The sequence below is a fragment of the Trichosurus vulpecula genome, chromosome 9 (genome assembly GCF_011100635.1).
Source record: "Trichosurus vulpecula isolate mTriVul1 chromosome 9, mTriVul1.pri, whole genome shotgun sequence".
In the NCBI taxonomy this organism is placed as follows: domain Eukaryota; kingdom Metazoa; phylum Chordata; class Mammalia; order Diprotodontia; family Phalangeridae; genus Trichosurus; species Trichosurus vulpecula.
In genome coordinates this window covers 61,381,896-61,407,746 of record NC_050581.1, presented here as the reverse complement: position 1 = coordinate 61,407,746, position 25,851 = coordinate 61,381,896, and the positions used below count along the sequence as shown (strand labels likewise).

The following is a 25,851-nucleotide window of genomic DNA, read 5'->3' as shown; positions in this document are numbered from 1 at the left end:
GGGCCAGACTCACAGAGGCTCCTGTGGACAGTAGTCAAACCCTAGCCGTGCTGGAGCCAGGTTCTGCCAAAGCTTGGCCTTGTATCAGCCCTTCAGGGAGGGGGCCCAGACAAGCCGGCGGCGGTGGTGTCTCTCTGCTGGCAGACACTACACATGGGTGTTCACATGGCTCAGAGCTTCTCTGCCCTCCCACGTGCTGTAGGCACACTGATACAGTGATCAGTTGTGAGTCTGTCTGTGGCAGCCTTCCTGGAAAGGGGAAATGGGGGGCCAGGGTGGGGAAGGACTCCAGACTTACAGAGGACTTTACAGACCACTTTCACACTCATTTCACTGACTCTTTATGACGGCCTGGTGAGGAAGGGAGAACCGGAAATATTAGTGCTCGTTTACACAAATGGCCAGTCCAGAGCTCATACTCCTGATTTGTGGGCAGGGTGGGGCTTGGATTAGGAGCTGCAAGTCTGAATCCCAGCCCTGCTTCTTAGCTGCTATGTGACCTGGAAAGGGAAAGGAGACTTAGTTTTCTCGGTCTGTAAAAGGAGGGGGAGGGGTGCTGAGAAGAGATTATATTTAAAGGGTCTTTTTAGCTGTAAATGCTGTCATTTCTGGTCCGTCGTCATTTCTATTATACCATGAGCCCTTTCCAAGTTTTGGGTCCTGGCTCTGCTTCAGGAGCCAACTCAAGAACTCACTTCAGGAGAGGAATTTTACCTCCCATCCTTGGTTTCCTCACGTAAAATGAGTCTCTTGTGCTAAATTGGGGCTTCTTAATCTGGGGTCTGAACTTGGACGGGGAGAAAATTAGACTTATTTTCACTAACCTCTACTGAAATTCAGCATTTCCTGCGATTATGAATGTAGGCAACAAAACCATTCCTATGAGAAGGGGTCCATGACACCAGATTGCCAAACGGGTCCAGAACACAAAACTAAGTACCCCTACATCAGATACCTGGGGTCTTTTCCAGCTCTGATGTCTCAGGATGGGTTTTTGGACCACTTCCTTTCTGCCTCATTTTTGTCTCATTTCTCTGAGGGGTTCTCTCCTATATATTATAACCATAAATACGAAGAGTAGGGGAAACAGCAGGATTGTCAAGAAGTTAAGGCCTTTGAGGGGAAGGGGCTCAAAGCACTTTCCTTAAAATTTGGAGCTCTGGAGCCAACGCAGTTGGGAGGAAAGTTATTGAAGCTCGAGCTTCCTTCCAACACATAAACTCACAATTTGGGAGGACTGTCAGTCTGACCCTAGAAGAGCTGAATGCTTTATTATCTAAATGCAGGTAGCTGCTGGCCCTCTCCCCCAAGTCCTTTCATCAGGTACAGCGGACTGTTTCATCCTTCCCACTCACTCCCTTTATCAGCAGTCAAGGGCATTTTCCATAGGTGGGGTGATCTGACATCCCATTGGGGCAACTTGGTGCAGGGGAAGTGTGGATGGGGACAGACAGTCCCCTCACCCTTCCCGGTGCCCTGTGCTCGGGATATGCTTTCTGGCCAAGATTCAGGAGTCCCAAGCCTCTGGACTTTCAGAGTCCCCGGATCTCCAGAGTCCCAGCTCCTGGACCTCCGGAGTTTCAATTCTCCCCTGGTTATCCGTTTGAAATCTTGGCTTTCCAACCCTAAGTGACCCTCACTCAGCCTCTGACCGCTCCCTTGGCAGCCCCTTCCCATCTCCAATGTCAATGACCAGACTCCCGCCCTTCCTCCAGTTTGCTGCCCCTCCCGCTCCGGGGACAGGAAGTGTCCGGGCAGGGGTGGGGGCCTGGGCGGCAGCCGGTGATTGGCAGTACGGGACTCCAATGGGCCTCAGAACCCACCCCTTCACCCCCATTCCCCAACTCCGCCGGGACCGGAGGGCAAGAGCCGGCCCCGCTCTGCCCTGGGGGGCGGGGGGCCGGAGACTGTGTAGCGGAGGAGGGAGCGGGCGGGCTGGCGGCGTGGCCGCATAAGGTGAGGACCGGACCGGTGGGTCGGGGGGCGGTGTAGACGCGGCCGCCCCCAGGGCCCAGTTGCGCTGCTGTTACCTCTCCCGGGTCGAGGGCCCGGGTGTGTCTCCCTTGCCTTGGGTGGAGAGCATGTATTCAGTGTACGGCGCGTGTCTGTCTCTTCAGCCTCTCCTAAGTCCCAGGTCCCCTTTGAGCTCTGTCCCCACGTGTGTCTGTGTGCGTGGATGTCTGTCTCTCCTTGTCTGCCCTCTTTCTCCTATGTCTGTTATTCCCTGGAGATGAGTTTGAAACTTGACATTTTACTGGGGAAAGACGAGGGGACCTTGTTTATGATGGGGAAGATGAGAAGCCTGGGAACCCCAAGTTGTGAGTGTATGTCGGGGCGGGGGGGTGGGGGGCGAGTAACGGGACGATCGGAGACTATGTGCGAAGTAGGTTATGCGTAGATGTGCCAACTTGAGAGTGTGCCAGTGTGTGTGTCCGACTGGTACGCCAAGGACTTTTCCTGAAGCTGGACCCCCTCTCTCTGCGTCCCCTATACCCCCTCTGCTTTCCATGAGTAGGGAAAGAGAGGAAGAGAGATAGAGACAGGGATGGATGAGGGAGACCTGATGGAGAGAGGAAGACAGACAAGAAAGAGTGGAGGAAAGTGGAGAGACAAACAGGGAGAAGGGGTAGTGGGTGAGAAACCGGGGGAGGCAGAGGGAAGAGTAAACTGGGGAGGGTGAAAAGGAGGGGATTTGGAGAGAGATTGGAAAGGTGGAGAGAAGTGAGAGGGGAGGGAGAAGGGCTTGAGCCAGAATTGTGAGGGGCCTGAAGAGGGGTTTGGAGGGAGGGCGGAGCTGCAACCAGCCAGAGTTTCCTGAGGGAGGAGTTTAGGGAGTGGATTATCAGCCAAACTCGAGCTCTCCATCTTTCCCCAGCCTCAAGGCCTTCCCCCTTCCCTCTCACCCTCTGGGGAGCAGCCCTGCCCAGCTGTGGAGAAACATCTGGTGGAGTGGGAGGAGTGGAGAAAGGGAAGGGGGTGTGTGTGGGGAGTCTGTCCCGTATGTATCTCTCCATCTCTCTCCTGTGATCTGGTCTGTCTGCATAGAAATGTTGAGTGCATGCCTGCATTTGTTTCTGCCCGTGTATCTGTGTGTAAGGAAGGGCATGTGTATCTAATTGTTTACATTTTTCTCTGTTGTGTGTACATCTCTGTGTCTTTTAAGGGCCAGGGTATCTGTGAATGTACGTCTCTGCATCTGTTTGTTTCTATATAACCAAGTGCTTATCTATATTGATTTCTTGTCTGTACCTGTCTGTCTTTGTACGCCTTTGCGAATTTGTGTGAGTGCATGTCTTATACGGTTTCATTTGTACAGATCTGTGTGTGCACTGCCTTCTCTGAATCCAATGGTGACAATTCGACATCCCAGTTAAAAGCTGGGTTCTCTTTTGGGGGTGGAGGGGAGAGAAGTATGATATAACCTGTGAATTGTTACACTCGCCCTTCAACACACATGCATAGGACATACACATGCATTGCTACACAAATGAACCCACCCATGTGGGCACACACAAAGCCTCAGTAAACCCTTACTAGATTATTCACATATCCATTCCCAACACCCTTGTTTTAGGGGGTGAGGCACAGAAGAAAAAGTAATGAAATGAGGCAAAAGGTAGACCTGAGGCTTCCTTTCCAGTCTGTAAGATGGTGGTGGTGGTGGGGGGTGTCCTGGCAGTAGAAGAGGTCCATTCCTTAGCTCTGGCCTTACCCCTAGGGCTGGGGTAGGGGAAGGGGGAGGAAAGGGGGCCTGGCTGAGGGGCAGCCACATTCTGCCAGGGAATGGGGGGGTGGAGAAAAGGGGGTGGGAATTGGAGGAGCCAGGCAAGGGGAAGTGGGGAGAGGGGGGCTGCCTTGAACTCCCAGAGCTGAGAGCTGAGAGCTGAGAACAGAAGCAGAGCAGGAGCTGGCTGAGGGCTGGAGGGAGGAGGAAGGATCATGGACACAGAGAGCACCAGGAACTAAGGTAGGGGAGAATAAAAAACAGGGGTGGGGGTGCAAAATGATGGAAGCCCTATACCTCACTCCATGGGGAAGGTTATCTCTGTCCACATACATACAGTCAACAAGTATGTAGACATGTGTATACACATGGAGACAGACACATGCATTTCCATGTGTCCAGTGCCTTGTATCTGAGCCTGTCCTTTCTATAAAGTCCTCTCTCTGTTCTACCCCCCTTCCCCACTCATCTCTATCACTCTCAATTCACCTTCCTGCTGTAGCTCCCAGATCCTGTCTCTCCTTGTCTTCATTCTTCATTCCTCCTCCTTTAAGGTGCCTCCCCTCCCCCTCTCCCTCCCCTAATCACCCTTTTGTCTCTGGGCCTCTGGCAGCAGCTGTTGCATCTGGATCTGATTAGTCCTTTACCTCCCCTATTTCCCCCTCCCTCTCCTTAAGCCTCTAAGGCTCCTTACTAGGAGTGAATACTGAACAAAACTAAGAAAAGAAGGGGACGGGGTGGCCCAGGATCTGGTTAGAGCCAGACTGTCTCCTCTCAGCTTTCTTGGCTCAGAGCAGGGCAAGATAAAGGACTCACAATGGTTGGCATAAGCAGGGTTGAGGTCAGAAGATGGCCACTTCCTGATGCTCTCTCTCCTATCTGTGGACACTCCCCCTCCCCATCAGATAGACCCATCCTAGGATGCTGGGTGGGGGGGGATGCTGGGTCACCTGATCATTTCCTAAAGATGGCAGTTTCCCAGCTTCTAGGGTTCATATTTACCCACCCCTTCCTAAGTGGGTCTGGCTATCTTCCAGGGTTAGGCATCTTGAGGGAAAGGGTTAACAGTGGAGCTGGGCCAAGCTAGAGTGGGGTGGGGGGAGCTGCCTTAGCAATGCCAAATTCTGAGCAAGCCCTAGTGCCAAGGGTTGTCAGGAGGAGGCGGGGGCCTGGCACAGACCCCAACGCCTCCAGCTTTTGTCCTCGGCCCCAAGCCCAGAATTGGGGCTCCTGGGGGCTGGGGTGGGGGAAGGAGGGTTGGTGAAAAGGGGGTGGGACTATGTGTATACAAGTCTATCTCAGTATGTGAGCATATGTATTAGTATTATGAGTATCGTGTGTGTGTATGTGTGTGTATTTTTGTGAATATATTGTCTGTTTCTGCCTTTATATATGTGAGTGTATGTGTATCATATGTATGTCCCCCTGCTCCAGAAAATGAAAGTCCCTCTCAGTTTTTTACTTTATACCTTGGTTTCCCTCCTGAAAAGAGAAAGATCCTTGGGAGGGAGGCAAGGGGGAAAGAGTGATGCCTTGGAGGAAATAGCATGTGGTACACAGAGGGGTTTAGGATCCCAGAGAGCCCCTTCCCTTGGGATGATCCTGTACCTCATTTTCCTTCCAGATGAGCAGCAGTTGCTCTGGGCTGGGCAGGGTCCTGGTGATTGTGGCTGCAGCCCTAGTATTTGTTTCTTCCTCTGGCCCTGAGGCCTGGGGTCCCCCAGGTGAGAAAGCATGGCATAGACCAGGACCCCCAACTGCTGTCCTAAGGGAGTTAAACCTTTGACTCAGGATGAAACCAGTATCCCCCACTTGTGTTCCCCAGAAATGTGACCCCATAACCTGAGAGCTGATGTCCAACTCCTGTTCCCCAGGGATGTGACCCCATGACCTAAGAGCTAATGTCCAAATTCTGGAATCCCTTGTAACCACTATCTCCTGATATGGGAGGGAATTCGGGGAGGTCTCAGGAGTCAGCATGGGGAGGCTCTCTCCTCAGAATTTATGCCAACCCCATCCCCAGGGGTCCAGTACGGGCAACTTGGAGACACCATCGTGCTCTTGTGTCCAGGAGTGACTCCCGGGTAAGTTTCTCACCTCACTTTTTCCAGCCTCCATCATAACTTTCTCAAATCTCCAGGTGGTGTTGGGAGGGATATATAGTCAGGGACTGAGGGAGAGGGGTGGAGGGTACATTGACTTCTGCTCTTGACCTCTTATCCCTTGTCCTGCACTTAGCATAGTGCTTGGCACATAGTAGGTGCTTAATAAATGTTTGATTGCTCTCTCAACTTCACCCCATGCTCCTTCCCCAACTTCATCCTACTCTACCTTCAACCCCTCCCCACCTACACCTTGCATCCTCAGAACACTGGTTTCCTGGCACCGGGCTGATGGCCACGCACTCCTGGGGACAGCAATGGCAGAGTTAGGGTTGGGACAACGGGAATTGGTCCTGGAGCAGGTGGATAGCAGAGACGAGGGCACTTACATCTGTCAGTCCCAGGATGGAGGGACCAAAGGCTCTGTGACGCTCCAACTAGGCTGTGAGTGGCGTTTGGGAGTTGAGGGTTATTGGAATGACCTGGGGGGTGGCATGTGTGACCCTGGTGGGGGGGTGGACTTGAGTGGGCCTGTGAGGGACTGGAAAGAGGTGGGACCATAGCAAGGAGGAATTCTGGAGTACTTGGCACCCTGGGCAGTCCTCAGCTCCTGTCCTGTTCCCACAGACCCCCCATCTCGTCCCATGGTTTCTTGCCGGGCATCAGACTATGAGAATTTCTCCTGTTCCTGGAGCCCCAGCCGGGTCAGTGGCCTCCCCACACGATACATTGCCTCTTACAGGTGTGTGAAGCAGGGAGGAAAGGGGAATGGAATGGGCACAGGGGATGTGGGGAGAAGGGAAAATTGGGAGTAGACAAACTACCCCTGGGACCTCCTTATGAAGTGTCTACAGGTAGGGAAATGTCAACTGGGAGGCTGTGTCAGCCCTGAGGTATAACCCAGGCATCCCTTCTCTCCTTCCTTCTGCCACAGGAAGAAAATCATCCTTGGAACAGAAAGAGGAAGGTAAGAAGTCCTGGTCCTCTCATCCCCAGGTGGGCTCTTTGTGGTGAGGGCTGAGGGGGGCAGAGGGTTTCAGGAAGCTAAACTCAGCCTTTGTGTGGGGTCCATAGTAGGACTGGGAGTCCCCTGAGTGGACAGTCCTGGTGCCCACTGTGCCCTTCCTCCCTATATGCAGGCCAGCACTGTCTGCAGATCCCTGGCTATGCTTACCGGAACTTCCTGGGGCTACCCGGTGTGTGGTCCATGGCTCTGAGTTCTGGAGCCAATATCGGATTAATGTGACCGAAGTGAACCCCCTGGGGGCCAGTGCCCGCCTACTGGATGTGAGCATGCAGAGTATCTGTGAGTAAGCCCTTTTGATGCCACCTAAAATACTCATTTCTATCATAAAACATCTGTGAATGACCCCCTTCCCCCAATGCTGACCCTCTGCAAGAAAGTCCATTAGTATACAGAACATCCATGAGTAATCCCCCCAACCCAATTACATTGACCTTATGGGTGCAGAACCCACCAACCAGCAGCACATTTTAGAATGACCTCAGTGACTCCTGTAACATATGGAGTGACCTCATGTGATTCTCTCAAAAACTGACCTTCATAGAGTTATAGATTTAAAATGGGCAGGGGCCTTAGGATTCCAATCCCCTCATTTTGAGGAAACTGAGGCTTAGAGAGGTTAAGTGGCTTTTTCCAGTCATCTGACCACTAAGTGCCTGAGGCAGGATTTGAACTCGATCTTCCTAACACCAAGTCTAGTATTCTATCCACTGTGACATCTAGCTGTCTCAACTCTATCATCACACAAAGCATCCTATTCACGATCCCCTACAATCTTCCAAATCGGCTTCTCCTATGAACCCCGCTAAACATGAACCCCCACTTCCCACAGTGTTGTCTGTGAATGACTTTCTTGATACTGTCCCTGTAAAAAGATAGATACCACATGCATACTAATCCTATCATTGTGCAAAAGATCTGTTGATCTCCTACAACCCTTTTCCACATGGAGACTATATTAACACATCTCCACGAGGGACCTGGGGCTCCCCTTCGTAAAAATTGACCCTCCCAGCTCAGAATGTTTCTGAATACCTGTCCAGTGACCTCCATGTTAGCCCCTAGGACTCCTCAGTCACTGATCCCCTTCCCACTGACTCCATCAGCATATAACGTATTCTGACCCCAACTTGTCAAAATGCTGACCCCTTAGTGACCCCTAAACTATATCTCACCTTCACTAAATGACTCTGGAGGGTACTGGCTCTCTAGCCCTAGGCAAGGGCTGGCTGACTTTGGCTCTCTATTCTTTCTACTTAAGAATTCGTATCCCAGCAACCACAGTAGGCCACTCACTAGGTCATTTTCTATGTCCCCAAGTCCTCTAGTAACTTAGATTCTTCCTTTCCTCGAACCCTTACAAGATGGAAAGTTTCAAGGGGGAAGAAGGGTTACTAAGAAATGAAAGTGAATAAAATCAAACCACAAGCAGAGGCTGAGTTATGAAGCATAGGGTTTGATCCTGTTATTCCTAACCACCCGGGGGTCCTACCTTGGTTCCTGGATAAAGATAGAAACAAACGCTTAAGTGCCTACCATGTTCCAGGCACTGTGAGCCTCTGTTATTGAATATCTCATTTATATGGGGCTTTAAGGTTTAAGTGCTTTTGTCAGCCCTATGACATAGGTAGTACAGAGGTCATCACCCCCATGTTCTAGAGGAGGACAATGACTTGACCAGAGCTAGGATTCCACCCCGGGTCTCCTGCTAACTTCAAGTTCGGTGTTCTCCCAAGTATATTGTTCTACTCCATTCCTCCGGTAGGTGTCGCTGCTACGCCTACAGTGAGCCCAAGTCTGTCTAGCGGCTACTTTCTAGTCCCATCCCTGTGAGCCTTCTCCCCTACCTCTGGCTCCAAGCTAGGCTTCACCTCTGCTCTATAGCCTCCCTGACCAATGTGGGTACCACCTTAGTTCCTGGATAAAGGAGGAAGGAAACAAGTATTTAAGTACCTACAGTGTGCCAGGCACTGTGCTAAGAGCTTTACAACAACAACCCTGGGAGGTAGGTGCTTTTATTTTTCCCATTTTACAGTTGAAGAAACTGAGGCAGAACAGGGTTCTGGGCAAGTGACTTGCCCAGGGTCATACAACTAGTAAGTATCTGAGGTCAGATTTGAACTCAGGTCTTCCTGATTTCAGGCCTGGCACTACTATATCCACTGGACCCCCTAGTTTTCTCTTTGGCTCCAAAGATTATATATAGTGTAGGCTTCATGCTCTACCTCGGTTGACCTTGCTTTCATCTTTGTATCTGCCAGCACTTTGCACCATCTGCTAGGAGTCTCTGACTCTAGCCCCGAACATTCTGTCCTCATCCCTGACCTGCTCTTCCTCACCCTATTATTTTTTTTAAGCCCTTTCATCAGCTGGTCCTGTCCTCTGGTGAAGCTTGAGTTTTCTACCTTTTGTCCTTAGCTAGCACCTTCACCTAATCTCCAGAGCAGTTTTTGACCTAAACACCGTCATCCCAGTGGCTCACATTTTGTATTCTGCTCTCTCTCTCTCTCTCTTCAAGGACCAGAAGCATCCTTCTTCCCTGCCTCTTCCTCTTTCAAAGCCTGATCTGGCTTTGAGACCCCACACAAAGCTGTTTTAGTCTCTAGCTGTCCATGCATCTGCAGGACACTGATGCTGAATAGCAGAGGATAATAGAAGAGCCAGAAGGGTCTTAGGAGACCATCTTAGCTATCCCTCTCATTTTCCACAAGGGAAACAGGCCCAGAAAAGCTACATAATTTGCCTACAAGATAGTAAGCAACAGAGTCAGAATTTGAACCCAGTTTTTCTGATTCAAAACTCGGCATGCTTTCCACTGTCCTGGGTCCTGAACTCAGTGAGTGATGGTTTTGGTTATCAGTTATCAGGATTCTTTCTTTTCCTTAGACACAGTTCCAGTAGAGGGAGGTGAAATTCTTCCCCAAATCCCTTACTTATATGCTTATATTACATGATTTCCTCCATTAAAGGAGTTCTCTGATGCCTTTCATTGTCATAGAGGACACCCCATATTGCTTTGGCAGCTCTTACCAAGAAGGAGACGCTTCAGGCATGGGCCCAGAGGTCCTCTGTGCATTTGTCACTGGAGGATCGGCCTTGTTAATTCCATGAAGTTCATTACCAAATGGTTAGCCAACGAGTGACTTTTTTTGGGAGGAGGGGGGTCACAATTTATGAGAGCTTCTTATCTCCTAAGGTATTTTGAGAGTTTGGGGTCTTTGCTGGCAGGTGAAGCACTTATATTATTGAAATAATGGATTAAAGTTTGAAGTACATTTCAGTCAACAAACATTCATTAAGCACCTACTATGTGCCAGGCACTGTGCTAAGTACTGGGTTACAAAGCGAGGCAAAAAAGAGTCTGTGCTCTCAAGGAGCTCACAGTCTAATGGGGGAGACAACATTCAAATAACTATGTACGAACAAGGTCTAAGTAGGATAAATTCGGGAGAGTCTCAGAGAGAAGGCACTAAGATTAAGGAAGACTGGGAAAGGTTTTGCAGAAGAGGAATGGAGTGTCATGTGTGAGAAGCAGCGAGGTATCACTGGATTGCAGAGTGGAAGGAGTATAAGGGATAAGAAGATAGGAAAGGTAGGAAGGGGTCAAGTTATGGAAGGCTTTAAAAATCAAACAGAGGTTTTTCTATTTGATCCTGTAAATACTAGAAATCCACTGGAGTTTATTCAAAAGGGGGTAGTGGTGCACTTAAGGAAGATCACTTTTGGCAACTGAGTGGAGGATGGACAGGAGTGGGGAGGGACTTGGGGCAGGGAGATGGACCAGCAGGTTATTGTAACAGTGCAGGTGTGAGGTGATGATGGCCTGCACCAGGCCTTCAGAAGAGAGAAGGGGGCTTATACAAGAGGAGTCATGAAGGTGAACCTACGAGATTTGACAACTGATTGGATATATGGAGGTGAGAGTGGAGAGTCAGGGGTGGTGTGAGCCTAGGTGTGGTGTTACCCTGGACAGTCATAGAGAAGTTATCAAAAAGGGGAGGGCTTGGAGGCAAAGATGACTTGAGTTTGGGACTTGTAGAGTTTAAGATTTCTATATGCCATCCATTTTGAGATGTCTAAAAGGCAGTTGGAGAGGTGAGCCTGGCAGTCAGGAGAGAGGTCAGGTCTATATAAATAGATCTAAGAATCATCTGCCTAGAGATGATAATTGACTCCATGGGAGCTGATTCACCAAATTAAGTAGTATAGAGGGAGAAGAGAAGAGAGACCAAGCTCTGGGGGACACCCAATCTGTGTTTACACCAGGGCATGAAATATTAAAGACACGGTAAAACTACATACAGATACATATACACATGCATACGTACACATATACACACATACAATATATTGATACATATTCTACATAATTTCCAACAAAATAGAGAGCTACTGCCTCAATCTTATAGACTCTTCCTGACAATGCCCCAATTATAGACCCTTCTACACACAAGCTGACCTCTCTCTAGCACAACAACCAATCCCAGCTTCAGTTCACTCTCATATCCCTCAGTAACCCTACCATCGGTGACACCCCTGTTCCTGCCTCTGCATGCTTCCTGGTATGTCCTACCAACACCTCCCCCAATCCCAGCTTCTATCTCTCTACCGTCTCTGATCTAGACTCAGGGCAGAGTTTAAGGGGCAGCAAGGTGGAGCTTCCCACCACCACTGACCCTGATCCGATCCCTGCCTTCATGTTCACAGTAAGACCAGATCCACCACAGGGACTTCGAGTGGAACCAATTCCTGGGGCTCCCCGACGCCTGCTGGTCAGCTGGGCCTATCCAAACTCCTGGCCCCTCCAACCCCACTTTCTGCTTAAGTTCCGACTGCAATACCGCCCTGTGCGCCACCTGACCTGGTCTATGGTAAGGGAAAAGGTGGGACAGAGGGATTTGGCCCAGTCCACGGTAAGGGGGACCTGTGAAGAAATGGAGTGGACAGAAAAACACAAGCCTTTTCTGCAGGATAGGTGCCCTCAAACTCCCTGTCTTTTTATATCTGAACCCCCTGTCCCTGTGGGCTCAGCCTATTCTCCTGCGTATATCTTGTTTTCTTGACTTGGAGTGTTCCTGTGTGTGGGGAGGCATCCTGTCCAGGATGGACAGGGACTACACTAACATCCATAGCCATCCCACCTGATTTGGTCTCCATCTCCCAGCTCTCTTTGGTTTGTTTCCCACTTTGGAGTTAACAGGCAGATTGTGGCTTACTGCTGCTACTGAATTACCAAAAAAATTTGCTAGGTGAGTTAAGAGAATACAAAGTATCTATGTCACCCACCTCCACTCCAACATAGAATGACACCAAAGAAGAGTTAGGGGGTGTGGGTTTGCAGGTCAATTAAGAAGTTAGCAAAAAGGGGAGGGCTTGTAGGCAAAGATGACTTCAGTTTGGGACCTGTAGAGTTTAAGATTTCTATATGACATCCGTTTTGAGATGTCTAAAAGGCAGTTGGAGAGGTGAGCCTGGCAGTCAGGAGAGAGGTCCTTAACTGGGAGCTAGAAGACTGCCATATGGAATCTGCGCTTGACTAGGAACGTCCTGTCTCTTCTCGGGCCAATCACTCATCTCTGGTAATTAGTTTCCTTGTCTGTAAAATAAGGCAGTAGAGTCTGTGGAGGACTCTCTGATACACATGTTCTTCAATCCCTTCCAGCACTAACATTTGTGACTCCTGGGTTGTCCAGATTCTAAGTTAATTTCAGCTCTGGCCATGGGCTACTCAACCAACCATTTTATGGGCCCTGGGTGAATTATTTGGGTCCATCCTAGAGCCCCCAGGCCTTTTGCTCTGTACCATTCTGTCTGGGGGCCTTTTGCCCCCCAAATTTTCAATCCCTCAATGATGCTGGAGCAGGAAAAGAGGGGAAGGTGTCTACAGCTTTGCCTGGCTGTCCCCTACCCACCTCCCTCATCCCCTCACTTCCATCCATCCAGCCCAGTGTTAGATGACTTCACATTCCAGGGCCCACATGGTGGCCAGCTCCTAATGTGGGCAGAGGACTCCTTTCCCTGTGCTCCTTCCCCCCTCACGGAATGCTCCTGCCAAAGAACCCCATGCCCCCAGGTCCCTCCCTGTGACCCTGCAGGTGGAGCCAGCTGGGCTGGAGGAGGTGATCACCGATGCCGTGGCTGGGCTGCCTCACGTGGTGCGAGTTAGCGCTCGTGACTTCCTTGATGCCGGCACCTGGAGTGACTGGAGCGAGGAGGCCTGGGGAACCCCGAGTCCTGGTGAGGGGAAGTACTCAGGCCCGGGAGGATAGGAGGGAGGTGTGGAGAGCAGCCCAATGCATGGGGCCTGGCTTTCTGGATGTAGACCCTCCGCTTCAAAAGCTGCTCTTGCTCTTAGCATCAGCTGCCTTTGGCCCAGGCACCAGACCTAGCGAGAGGCCCTCAGAGACAGAGACACCGACGCAGGCCCAGGCCCAGACTGAGATGAAGCCAGAGAGACGAGTTCTGCCCGGGCCCTCCCTGCAGCCCGACTCTCAGCCGTTAATGGGTGAGTTGGCTGCCTGGGTGTGCCAGGGTGATCACAGACTGCAGCCTCATCAGGGATACATAGACCCCAAAGACAAGCAGCAGCAAAATATGGGTGGTTAGCTACCCCAGATCTCCCCCAGGGCTTCCACCTGCTGAGGGGGTGGGATTAAGCTGCTTCTCATGTGGGTTCTCCCTCCGCCATCCAGACCACAGGGATCCCCTGGAGCAGCTGGCTGTGGTAGCGTCTCTGGGTGTCTTCTCTTTTGTGGGTCTGGCTGCCGGGGCCCTCGCACTCCTGCTCTGGTGAGTGACTCCAGTCCTGTCAGCACCCCATCCCTCCACCATCACATTCCCTCAAATTGCTTCTGATCTTAGAGTTCGGTCTCAGACTCCCTCTGATGCCTCCTGCCATGGGCCCATCCCTTTTACAGAATATTAGGTTATGGTATAGCGAAAGAGCACTGGTTCTGGAGTCAGGAGACCTGGGTTCAAATCACACCTGAGTGAGCCTCAGTTTCTTAGTTGTATAATGAAAGGTCAGATCCTTCTGACTCTTAATACATGATCAAATGATGGGCTCTTAGAGATCTGGACCAACCTCCTCATTTCCTAGGTGAGGCTATTGAGACCCACTGACCCTGCCCCCAACTGACCCAATTACCTGGAGCCCTGTGGAAGGCTCAGGAAAAAGCTTGTTCACTCTGTGCTCACCACAGGCTGAGGCTGAGAGGAAGCAGAAAAGGGGCTGCCCCAAAGCCTGGATTCTTGGCTCCTATGGTGCAGGTGAAGACCATGCCTGGTGAGTGCCTTAGGAGGACAGGTGGTTCCAAAGGTTTGAAAACTAAGAGGGAGCCTCCTTCTCCTCACCCCTTGCATACCTGCATCCTTGTCATTACCACCTGTTAAGTCACCTCCTAGCTCTCTAAGGATCTTGTGACTTACCATTTCCCTTATCACATCTACCCTATCCCCTGAGGCGTATCCTCCTAGGAAATCTCGCTCAGCCCATCCCTATCCTCTGGTCTTTCCCCAAAAACACAACCAAGTGGGTGGGTCTGTCTTCTCTAACTAGAGTTCTGATTCCCCAGATTTGGGGGGTTGGAGAGTAAGGCCATAAATATCTCCACTCTCCAAGCCCATACCCTTTCTGGATCTTAACCTTGTCCTCTTAACATTTCTGTTGTCTTAGTTTTTAGTTGGGCTTCATATTCTCCAGTGGTGGGAGGAGAAGGGAGGGAGAGGGGGAAGAGGCCACTGTCATCAGACAAGTACATTTGGAATTCTGGGCTGCCAACCTTGTGCTGGGCCATAGCCATGCACAAACAGAATGGATAGGTTTTGCCCTCAGGTTTTCCCAACACTTTGGTTGGGAAAATAACCAATATTTGGAATTGAACAGAACAGAGGACAAGATGGGACAGTGTGTGATCAGGGGCAAGTGTATGGTTCAGGTTGTCAGAAGCTGGAAAAGGGTAAGGTCGATGTGAGTTGGAGCAGTAAGGGACAATTTACTGGAGGACTTGAGGCAGGACCTTGTGGACAGGTGAAGAGGAATAGAAAAAGACATTCTCTTTTAAGAGAATAGTTCAAGTACAGTGTGAGAGGGGAAAGAGGGAAGGCTAGGAGCTGGGGGACACATAAGGGAGAAAAAGAGGAGGAGACAGGCCCTGAGGACTTAGGAGGGTTAGGGTGGGGGGAGAAAAATACTTAGCTCCCCTCCCCATCTCTTCCAGCTTGGGTCTTCTTCTGGAACGTCTGGGAATGTGGCAGAGAGTCCAAAGATAGGCCAAGGGTGCCTGCAGAGACCCTTCCTCAAATTACTTCCCTTTTCTGCTTCCTTATAGTGGCTCAGATCCTGTAGTGAACTTTGGAGGATCTCATTCCTGGTAGGACCTTTACAGTCAGCACCAGTGTGGAAAGGCAGCTGGAGTTTCTGGAAGGACAGTTGACTCCCCTCCAACTCCACCGTCTTGAGGGGCTATTGTTTAGGGTCCATTTTTGTGGGACTCACAATATCCCCAATATTTGCTATTCAGTGAATGGATGAACAACTCCTTAGTCACGGGGCTCATGTAATATCTTCCCTTTGCCCCCTCAACCCTGGCTCTGAGTAAGGGGAGCAGACTTCCCTCACAAACATCTGGGACCATAAGGGACATATATGGAAATACATCCAAGGCAAGATGAGGTGTGTTCCTATGTACATGTGGGAAATATCCACGTGTGTGTTTGTGTGTCTATGTGTAGGACCCCGGGTACAAGTCAGGTGGGTGACATGGGCTTTCTGAAGACTATACAACTGTGGTTGTTGGGACACATACCTGTGTAAGCCTCCTAGCTCTGTGTTTGTGTGTGGGCACCAATGGATGTTGGTGGGAGAGGAAGGCTGGAGGAGGACAGGGTATTGTCGCCATGTATCTATGTGAATAAAAGGAATTAGGAGTTCTTTGTCATACCTTTGGCATAAACTCTTCTGAAGGTGTTGGTGTCCCTTGGAGAAAGTAATTTCCTAGTATTTTCCCATCTCATTCCTGTTTCTCTCCCTGATGTTTTGAGTTACCAGAGGCTTCTGTCCAGTTCATCTTTATTAGGGGAAGAGAGTTACCTGAAGGCAATGGGTAGGGGACTGCTTTCCACCAGGTCTGGTCCCCAGGGCTGAATTCCTGGTTCCTGTGCAGAGTTCAGCCTTAAGTCCATTCGCTTTGTCCCCAGCTTGGGCCCCTAAGGAAATGACTGCCCCCCCCCACCTCACCCCCAGGGGGCAATATATGGGGTTTGGTTTTTGAAGAAAAACACCTGAACTGAAATGTATCAGTTCTCACAGGAGACTGGAGGAAATGGGGGTGGGGATGGAGGAGGGGGTTAAGGAGTTGGGTTGAGCCTGGGCCTAGGACCATGATCCTTCTGCCTTATCTTGTTTCGGGACAACCACCGAGCTAGAGAACGGTTCTTTGGGTGGATACAAACAGGTAGTCCATGATTTCGGTGCAGCCTGAAGGGACAGGATAAGGGATTAGTTGGGAGAGCAAGAGAAGGGCAAGGAGGGGTCTGAATGAGTCTTAAAGGGTAAGGTCAGGAGTCAGGATCTGAATTGGACTCACACATAAGCCTGTATATGACAGTCGCCATTGGCCTCTTGTAGTTCTACCTGGATGATATTCCGAAGTAGTTTACTGGGGAGGTTCTTTCGAAAGACTTGAGTGCAGCATGAAATGCTGGGGTCTGGGGGTAGTGCTGAGGGAGGTAAAGGAAGAATAGAAGTGTGATCTTAGGGGACTGGAGACCCTAAACCCAAGAAGCTGCATCCTTCCAGTCTAACAACTGAGAACCTCCCTCCCCAAAACTCTGAGGGACCTCTTCCTACAATCTAAGAGACTCTAGCAGACAACACTTGAATACCTAAAAGACAATTTGACAACCTAAAGCCCATCACTACCACCCCCTCCAAGAGGAACACCACCCTCCCAACATGGTTTTCAAACCCTCCTCCCTCACTTCTCTGTCTTGACCCAGATCACTCATCTCACCTGTCCTGGGGTTGAAGTTGAGTAGCAGCAGGGTCAGAGTTAGGGTTAGCTCCAATCCCTTCATGCTGCTTCTAGTGAGTTTAGGCTGTGTAGCACACACTCTGTGAGGCCCAGCCTTTTAACCAGAACAGGTTTGGGGGAGGCGTGGAGTTCCCTTGTACCTAAAGTCTGACTGAAGAAGGCATTCTTGGAAGCTCCACCCTCTCCTCTGGGTTGGGGTGTGGAAGTTCTGTTCCATTTCCTAGAACTCTTTATCGCCCCTTCAGTGGTGGAGTGGGGAGGGAGGACCCTCAGGCATCAGATGAGTCATTGGCAGGTAGGACTCAGCTTCTTTCCTTTATGGTCCTGTGACCAAACAACCTCTCTGGCTAGTCACCTGGGAGTCCATTTCTTTCCTCCCAGCAGTCTCTTCAAGGCAAAGGCCATTGGATGATGGTGATCTTCAGAGGTCATTGTGTTCTGTTTCCATCCAAAAGTTTATATCTCTATCCTGAGTTCCCATCCCCATGCCCCTCTGTGCACCTTTTCCTTGGCTAACTCTAGGTTTTCCCCCTTAGTGGAGACTTGAAGCCTAGGGCTAGGAAAACGGAGACCTATTAGTCCTGGACCTGTTGCTAATAGTTTTCTGGGCAAAATTTTCCTCCCATGGCCTGAGATACTTTCAGCTTCTTCCCAGATTACTTGATTTCTTTTGTTCTCTTTATTCCCTGATGGGAGGAGAGAAGGGGGCAAAAATAGGGAGGGATTCCTAGTCATGGTGACATTCTGTGACACACTCATGATCACCATGACATCCATCAGTGCATCCAAAATCATATCAGTCACATGAAGTGCCATTTATCCATAAGCCCCTGTGACAGGAGGCTCCAGATGGAAAACAGCTGATGCATATGTGGATGCAAAACTGAGGTTGATAGCACATCTGGCAGATCCTTTCCTTCTCCCACCCTTTATTTCTTGCCCCAGCCTGTTCCTCTTATCAGGAAAAAGTAACTTATCAGTAACTTACAGTAATTAGACATAAACTTGAGCTAATTCCCATCCTTTCCTGCTCATTAATCACTGACTGTGGGAAGAGGGGACAGACTAGAACACTGCCTCAAAGATTATTTTCTGGAGGATTGAATATGGTGGTCCTTCTGCCTTGTCCCCAAGCTCCAACCTTATGCCCTTCTCCAATAGATTGTCCCCAAGAGCATCTTGTCTTTCCTCAAGATATGGCAAACTAGTGGAGCTTGCTCCCTGGATTCCCCAAGTTGGAGTGCTATGAGATTTAAGGGTGATAAGGGACAACAGCGATCTGGGTTAAGTGAGGTAACTTTGAGGGAGAGAACTTGATTTGGGCCCTTTCCTGGAATCCGGGCAAGGAACGCAGGGATCTAAGCCCTTGGAGCTTTTGGCTTGACATCCTGGGGACACCTGAGTGGGAAGGGGAGAATATTCCTCCATTCTTGATGTAGCAAAGAGGGTGGGTCCAAGAAGAGATAAGGGTGAAGTTGATGCCAAGTTAATCACAGAGGAACACCACCTTAGGAAAATCTGAGTTTCTGGCCTTGTTGTGTCGCTGGAATGTGTCAGCCTGAACAAAGAGATATGAGGTTCCTAAAAGGACTTTGGACCCCCAACCCTGACCTTAGTCATGACCTTCCATGAGAACAAGTACAACTCATATAGCCATTTCTAATGAGGAATGGTGGAATGTTCAACTTAGAAAAGATAAAACTTAGGGAAACATTGTAAGAGCTGAAAAGGGAGGGGGTTGGTGGGGGTGGAATTAGACATCTCGTAACTCCAGGCAAACCTAGGATAAATGGCTTAAAGTTAAAGGTAGATTTCTGCTTAATAAATTCCTTACAATTACAGTTTTTAAGAGAGTGAAATATATTTCCTCCTGATTGTTCTCATCAATGGAGTTGATTAAACAGGCAGTAATATCAGGACATGTAGGGATTCATGTGTTGGGTAAGATCTCTAAGGTTCCTTCTAATTCTGTCTATATCTGGGTCAGTTTAATGACCAGCTGTATAGGGCATTGGGTGAGGCTAACTAAGATAGGATAGTGCACCAGCACCTTGGGATGAGTTGAGATCTTCATTAAGCCCAGAAACCTGGATTTCAAAGTAGTCTGGATTCGAATTTGGACAATTAAGAACCATGTATTTTGTAAGTAAGTTCTGTGTACTTTGTGTTCATCTGTTCTTACTTTAGCTTCTTAGTAATGGTTGCTTAAAAAAAAAAAAACAACAAAAAATTTTAAACCAAAATAGTTTTCCAGGAACTGAGTAGAAAAAAGGTTGGTTTGCTCCTTGTGGCCATTGCTGGTAGCGGTTGCAAGTTGCCAATACCGAGGCTAGAGAATGAATAGAAATGCGTGGCACCAGTCCGTTGTAGATGGGTTTCATTTCCCCACACTTTATAGAATTATAGGATTTAGAACTGGAAGGGCCCTTAAAGATCGTCTAGTTTAACCCCCTCATTTTATTGACGAAGAAACTGAAGCCAAAAGAAGTTTCTCACTCAGGGATTCCATGACATTAGCTATTTGCTAATAGAATTCCCTGATGCTGGTTCACAGATGGGGTGTTCCTGATGACTGTCACTGATGGGCCGCTGGTACTAACTGGGGATCACTGATGAGGGCGATTGGCGATACTGACCGGTGGCCCCTTAATGGGGGATTCCTGATACTGAGGAGGAGTCCCTCATGAGGTCAATGACATTGATTTGGGGGGCAGGGGAGACTGCTGCAGCTCGAAGGGGTAGGAGAAGAGTGAAAGAAGAAGGGTAACGATCCCCCCAAACCCACAACCTTCCCCTTGGGGTAAGGGAAACGTAAGCACCAAACCCAGTCCGCACACATGGTGGTTCCCTTCCTCTTCCCTCCCCCCACCCAACAGCGGCAGCGGCAGCGGCAGCGGCAGAGACTGGCTGGCAGAGTCAGGATCCAGGTTAAATCCTTTACTCCACGGCACTGCTGGGGAGCGGCTGAGCCCCGGCCCGATAGACTGATGCTTGTTGGGTCCCCCGGGGAGGCATTGCCGGACGGCGGGGACTGCTTCGCCTGGAGGGGTGGGGGCCCAAGCCCCTGGACAGGCAGCTCACTAGGCGGGGAAGGGGTTCCAGCTTCTGCCTCTGGGGGGGTGCTGCGCTGTGGAGGGTTCACCGGCAAGGCTCCAGAGGCCTGGACTGGAGGGGGACTGGGGGCGGGCTAGTGAGGTAGCGAGGGGCGGGGCGCAGGCCACATTCCGCCCTCCTCCCTGTATCCCCACCCCAGCAGGGTCTGAATCTTGGGAGAAAATGAGGCAGCGCAGCCACTCCGGAGATGTAGCCGGACTGCAACCCACGGAGTCCTCACCTCTGGGAACCGCCCTCACCCCCTTTTCAGACTCTTTCCAGACCCACCTCACCTCTTTTCCCTTCGCCACATCCGCAACCAAGGGAAGAAGTAAAAACAGCCCCAATAGATCCTAAAGAAAAGGAAGCCAAGTGGGGAGAAGGGATGGGGGAGGGGTGGGAAGGCCCAGCCTCTCGACCCTTAGGGTCCTCTTATCATTCCTCCTGCCAGTTCTCCTCACTTGGTCTCACAGTCCATAATCCCTCCCCACCTCTATTATTTCCCATGCCCCTCTCCCCAACATTACCCCTCCGCTGCCGCCGCCCGTTTGCCCGGTACCCCCAACTCACTCCTCTTCTGCCTCCAGCGCCACTTCGTATCTCTTCAACCCCGGCATGTCCTTGGTTCCAGCCGTAGTCCTAAGGAGGTGAACATCGTTGGTTGGGGCCTTTGGGGGTCTCAAGACCCTTACGTCCCCCACCCTTTTCTTCTTCCTTTCCCCTCCCCCGCCTTTTCCATGAATCGGGCCCTTACTGCGTCCCACACTTCACCAAGATCCAACCGCAGTTGCCCTGAAAGTAGACGAGAAGGAGGGTCCTCGATCGGGCCCCACCGGCACCTCCCCACCTCCCTCCTCAGACGCCTCTGGCGGGATCTCAATTAGGTAAAACAGAGAGGCCCCGAAGAGAGGAGGTGCCCAGGGCGAGAGGAAGCTATTATAGGTGGTTCCAAGTAGCTAAGCCTGGGTGAAGGAGCGTCTGTAACTGTAGTCTAAAGAAGAGATCCTTGCCAGGACTTCGCCCTACCCACCAGCACCCCAAATTCCCCTCAGGAAAACCGTCCTATGAGAAGATGAGGACTATGAGGCAGTGAGGAGAGGGGTTGATGGACAGTGAAAAGATTAGACTGAGACACAATCAGGGGATGGGGTGTGATGGAGAGGGAGGGTAAGGATGGGGAGCATTGGGAAAGGCAGGTAAAGGGATGAGGATGGGGGCTGTGGACCGAATGGACGCTAAGGGACATCTAAGGGCCCAAACTGATGAACAATGAGCTAGGGATGAGGGACAATTGAGGGTAGTGGGAGATGAATATAAGGGGATAGACAGGGAGGGTTAGAGAAGGGGTAGCGCCTGAGAGAACAATGAGGAAAAATGAACTGAGGCAGAACGAGAGGGCATGGGGTAAGGCTATGGACCGAGAGTGAGGAAAAGTTAAGGGTAGCCAGAAGATGAAGACTGAAAGATAATGAGGGTCCATACATAAAGAGACAATGAAAGGGCAGGACCCAAGAACAATCCATGGTTGAAGATAAAGGATAATGGGGAGAGAAGAAAGGGCAGTGAGGAAATGATGATCAGGTACCATATAGAGGGGCCAAGCTGAGAGACAGAGAGGGGGTGAAGATTGAGGGATGCTGGAAGGATAATAATGAGGTGGATTAAGGGAAGTGACAAGAGGGAGAACAGAGGAGGAGAGAGGAGGTTCTGAAAGGATGGGGTGAAGTGATGGAATGGGAGGGAATTAAGTGGTATGGGGCAATTGGGTGGACACGACTATGGAATGGGCAAGTGGGGAGAGGTGGGTAGGAGAGAGGGAGAATGGGGTGGGGGACCAGAGGGAGGATGAGCAATTAAGATGGATGGAGTACAGTGACAGAGGGAGCTAGGAATGGATGAGAAGGGGCCTGAAGGACAGTGGGAGGAAGAGGATTGAGGGGATATGGAATTAAGGGAGGTGGGGGAAGAAACTAGGATTGTTGTGGAAGGAGGAAGAGGGTGCGGTGAAGGTTGAGGGATAGGGGAATAAAGAGGGTGAAGATGGGGACGAATAGATGAGTAGAAGAAGATGAGGGCATAGGGTGAATGAAGAAGATCGAGGATGAGGAGAGTAAAGGAATGGGATAAGGGGTAGAATATGTAGAGATGAGGGTAAGGGGATGTCAGGAGGGAGGAAGATGGGACAGAAGAGACAGAGTGGAGTAATGGGGATGAGGGAGGAGTGATTTGGGTGGGTGATAGGGAACAAAAAGTGAAAGGGATTGGAGTTAAGGAACAACAAGTAATGAAGGAAATAAATGAGAAGTGAGGGGAATGAGGTGTGAAGGAATTGGGGTAAGAGGAGGAGATGATGGGAGGGTTTGGAGTGAGAGGAATTGGGATGATGAGATTGGAGTGATGGGTGGTTAGGAAGGGAACAGGAAGAATAAAGAGTGGGGGATGATGGAGAATGAGTGAAATGAATGGTGGATGAAGAGTGAGGGATGGAATGAATGAGGCAAATAAGGGATAAGTGAGAGGGATGGCAGAGATAAACAGTAAGAGGAGGAGAAGTGGGGGTAAGGAGTGAAGACACAGAGGAGTGAGGGTTAGGAATGAGGGGAATGGGGGATGAGGAGTGAGGGGGATGATGGAAGATGGGGAGTTATGGAAGGTGAGGAGAAAATTAGGAGTGAAGGGGGTAAGAATTGAGGAGCACAGAAATGAGGAGAAAGGGAATGAGGAGGTGGGGTGGGGATGAGAAGTGAAGTGGGTGGGGGATGGAAAGATTTGAGTGTTGAATCAGGGGGTTTTGGTGACGAAGGAATGACGGGAAGGTTAGAATTTGGGGAATGGAGATGATGGTAAGATAAAGAGTGAAGTGGGATGGAGGATGCGATGACATGAATGTTAGGAGGGGGTTGCGGGGATTAAGATCAAGGGGATGAGGGAAAGCAAAGCGATGGGGATGGATAAGATGAGCAATGAGGAGTGATGGGGTTTGAGGTGTGAGAAAGATAGGGGATGAAGAATGGGGGGGCAGGCTGAGCAGGGAGGGGGGATGGTGATGGGGAGGCTGGGCTGCGAGAGGGATGATGGGAGATGAGCAATGAAGGGATGGGAATGAGGAGGATGAGCAGCGACAAGCAAAATGAGAGATGAGCATTGAATGGGGGTAATCGGAGGATTAGGAAGGAGGGGGATGAGTGGGGTGACGAACGGGAGGCTCGGGCTAGAGGGTGAGGGTAGGGATGAGGGAGGAGGGGAGTCACCTGGGAGGAGGGGCCTGAGGGCCTGCGCAGCAGCCTGAGCTCCCTCCCTCCCTGGTTTCGCCCTAGAGACCGTTACACTGTGACGGCGACGTCACAGGGGCTGGCTGACCAGCGGGGCGGGCGGAGCCTGCTTGACACTCACCGGAGGTGGGTCTCTCCTTTCTCACGTGGGAGAGCCTGGGCCTCCAAAGCAGTGCCCACTGCGTCTCAGAGGGACCAGGAGTGTTTGGGTGTGTGTGTGTCATTCCAATTTCCTGCAGGCAGTGGAGGAGGGGAGGGGGAGAAAGAGGAGGTGCTATTCAACAGAAGGCATCGGGCAGCCGTGGTTCCAAGCAGCAGAAATCTCCCAGTTAGGGGGCGAGATGTCCCGGGAATCAAGCAGAGTTAGACCCAGGGAGTCAAGACTCCCTTCCTCTCTTGGTCTCAGTGTTATAAGGAAGGCTCAGGCTCTTAGCCCTAGGGAGATGCAGGATACCTAAAGGGTCAATGCATACGTGGGGGGACGGGGGAGAAGAAAAGTGATTTTTGCCACAGTTGGGAAAAGGACCCACGCAGGCATCCTGCTAGCATCACGTGTATCTCCCTGTCCCTGCCTCCCCTCCCTCAGTCGCCTCCTCCTTCTGCCACCAATCTCTACCCACCTGCCATGGTACTTAGAGATATTTTAAGTTCTTGAGTGATTCCAAATCCATTTTGGGTGGACCCTGCGTGTAGTTTATGGGAGGATATGGATAAAAATCACAGGATAAGCAGGTATGGATGAGTTACAGTCTGCTTCACTGGGATTTCTGAATCGATTAGATTCATTTGGGTATTTGAACAGAACAGACAGTGAATTTGCTTCTTCCTCCCATGGTCACTCACTATCCTTATAATTCTGTTGGTAAGCACACCCCAATTCTCTTTCCAAGTTCCCCATTTGCTCTTTATAAGTGCTTCCAAGCGATGCCTATAAAGGATGAAGTCATCCCCTCTGTGCTTTCCCTTTTTCCTCTATCCCCTGAAATCTATCTCCATTCCACTTCCACTTTCAACCTCGCTCAAATTCCCCACCAGATTTCCCTTCTCTTCCCCCACAAGGCACTGCCCAGCAGCTGTTGGCCAAGAAGGAGTCGTGATGGACTCCTGCCCAAAAGAGACATATTTCAGGGAGTGGCTCCCCAGGCCAGAGGGACCCTTGGGCTCCTTACATCAGGGCACTGGGAGGGTTAGAGTTAGTAGAAGAGTTGGGCAGGAGCGGAGGAAGAAGATGGAGGAGACTGAAGGAACAGAAAGTACTAGTTCTAAAATAGGAAGCTAGGGGAGGGGCTGCTAGTTATTCTGGAATCTCTCCTACCCCAATGCAGAAAGAGAGAGAAAAAAGCTCAGACAGAACAAAATGGAGACAGGGAGACGGATGAGAAAAGAGGAGAGGGATAGAGATAGATATAGACACAGAAAATGAAAAGAACACATAAAGAGCCTCCATGTCACCCACCCAGTGGACAGATCTTCCTTGAGATGTCCCTAGTCTTAGATCCTAGTTAAGAGGAAACTATTTGCAATTTGAGAGAGGGCAGAGCTTCCCCCCTCCCTGGTGCTTTTCTTTATTGGGCAGGGGTATATCCCAGCTCCTCCCAATCAGGGATGCTGCCAACTGACATTTCTCCAAATCATCCAGACCCTTTTGTTTCCAAACTATTTTCCCTTCCTCTCCTTAGACTTCTCTCTCTTTTCTTTTCCTCCCTTTCCTTGCCTCCCCCCCCTCCTCTTCCTTCCTTGCCTCCCCTCCCCTTTTCTTCCTTTCCTCCCTTCTCTTCCCTTCCTACCCCCCAAGGGCATGAAATTCTCACAGTTATTTCTGCTAGACTGGTATTGGACCTCATATTCCATTCTTTCAACCTCAAAGGCAAACTAGAGTCCTAGTGTCAGAATTTGAAGGAAAAAAGCCTGTCCTTCCCCCTCCATCTCCTGCAAGCTATCACAGACTCTGATCTTGTCCCTTTCCTGGCCTTATAGTTCCCACATCCATGAAGTTTACTGGGTCTGCTTTTCTAAGGACTTTACTTTGGATGTGTCTCAGTAAGAGGTAATACTAGGTTCAGATTCCCACTATCCAAGAAGGGAAACAGGCTGTTTGTCTCATATAGTCATACATCACAGGATGTCAGAGTTGAAAGGGACCTCTGGAAATGCCTAATTCTAACCTAGTCTCCAGAATGCTTAACAAGGGATGATGAAATTATATTTGCCTGGTGTCTTGCAAATCAAATAAAAAAGGCTCAAAACTGAACAGGAAGAGAGGGGGAGAATATTATACATATATATATATATGCCTATATTTATCCACCACTCATAGAGAGTAGCTACAATATAGAAGAATGGCAGTTGAAATAAAAGTTCCCAGAAGACAAAATCTAAGAAAAGACCCTGATGCATGAGCCGTGGTCTTAGATGTTTGTTTACAAATGCATAAAGTATAGGCAACAAGCAAGATCCTTATGCAAGGAGGCAAATTTGACCTCATAAGTATCATAGAGACTTGATGGAATGACACCTAGACAGGAATAGGGCTCTGGAATGGTATGCCTTACTCAAAAACAGAAAACAACTAATCTGGGTAATGAGAGGGCGTAGGAGGCAT

General features: G+C 50.1%; 3 protein-coding genes across 5 annotated transcripts; 1 reads left to right on the top strand and 2 right to left on the bottom strand.

Annotated features, from left to right (window-relative positions):
• The first annotated feature begins 1,776 nt into the window (after positions 1-1,776).
• On the top strand, positions 1,777-19,730 carry IL11RA (interleukin 11 receptor subunit alpha). 3 transcript variants are annotated; one of them, XM_036738336.1, is made up of 13 exons: positions 1,777-1,956; positions 5,349-5,448; positions 5,748-5,808; positions 6,092-6,270; positions 6,454-6,568; positions 6,761-6,793; positions 6,966-7,132; positions 11,558-11,721; positions 12,946-13,087; positions 13,206-13,355; positions 13,543-13,639; positions 14,053-14,135; positions 15,181-15,791. In XM_036738336.1, exons 2-13 carry the CDS (start codon positions 5,349-5,351, stop codon positions 15,195-15,197), a joined length of 1,308 nt encoding a protein of 435 aa, XP_036594231.1. In that variant the 5' UTR covers positions 1,777-1,956; the 3' UTR covers positions 15,198-15,791. The 3 variants fall into 3 exon arrangements, with proteins under 3 accessions (XP_036594231.1, XP_036594230.1, XP_036594232.1); XM_036738335.1 differs by lacking the exon at positions 15,181-15,791 and adding an exon at positions 19,439-19,730 and having other exon boundaries at positions 1,860-1,956; XM_036738337.1 differs by lacking the exon at positions 1,777-1,956 and adding an exon at positions 3,858-3,967.
• Positions 16,199-16,927, bottom strand: CCL27 (C-C motif chemokine ligand 27). Its single transcript, XM_036738339.1, has 3 exons — positions 16,864-16,927; positions 16,438-16,570; positions 16,199-16,328 (listed from the first exon to the last, which is right to left on the bottom strand). Exons 1-3 carry the CDS (start codon positions 16,925-16,927, stop codon positions 16,199-16,201), a joined length of 327 nt encoding a protein of 108 aa, XP_036594234.1.
• Positions 19,731-19,821: 91 nt separating the features above from the next.
• Positions 19,822-20,610, bottom strand: LOC118832126. Its single transcript, XM_036739558.1, has 3 exons — positions 20,548-20,610; positions 20,271-20,330; positions 19,822-20,011 (listed from the first exon to the last, which is right to left on the bottom strand). Exons 1-3 carry the CDS (start codon positions 20,592-20,594, stop codon positions 19,822-19,824), a joined length of 297 nt encoding a protein of 98 aa, XP_036595453.1. The 5' UTR covers positions 20,595-20,610.
• Between the last annotated feature and the right edge of the window lie 5,241 nt (positions 20,611-25,851).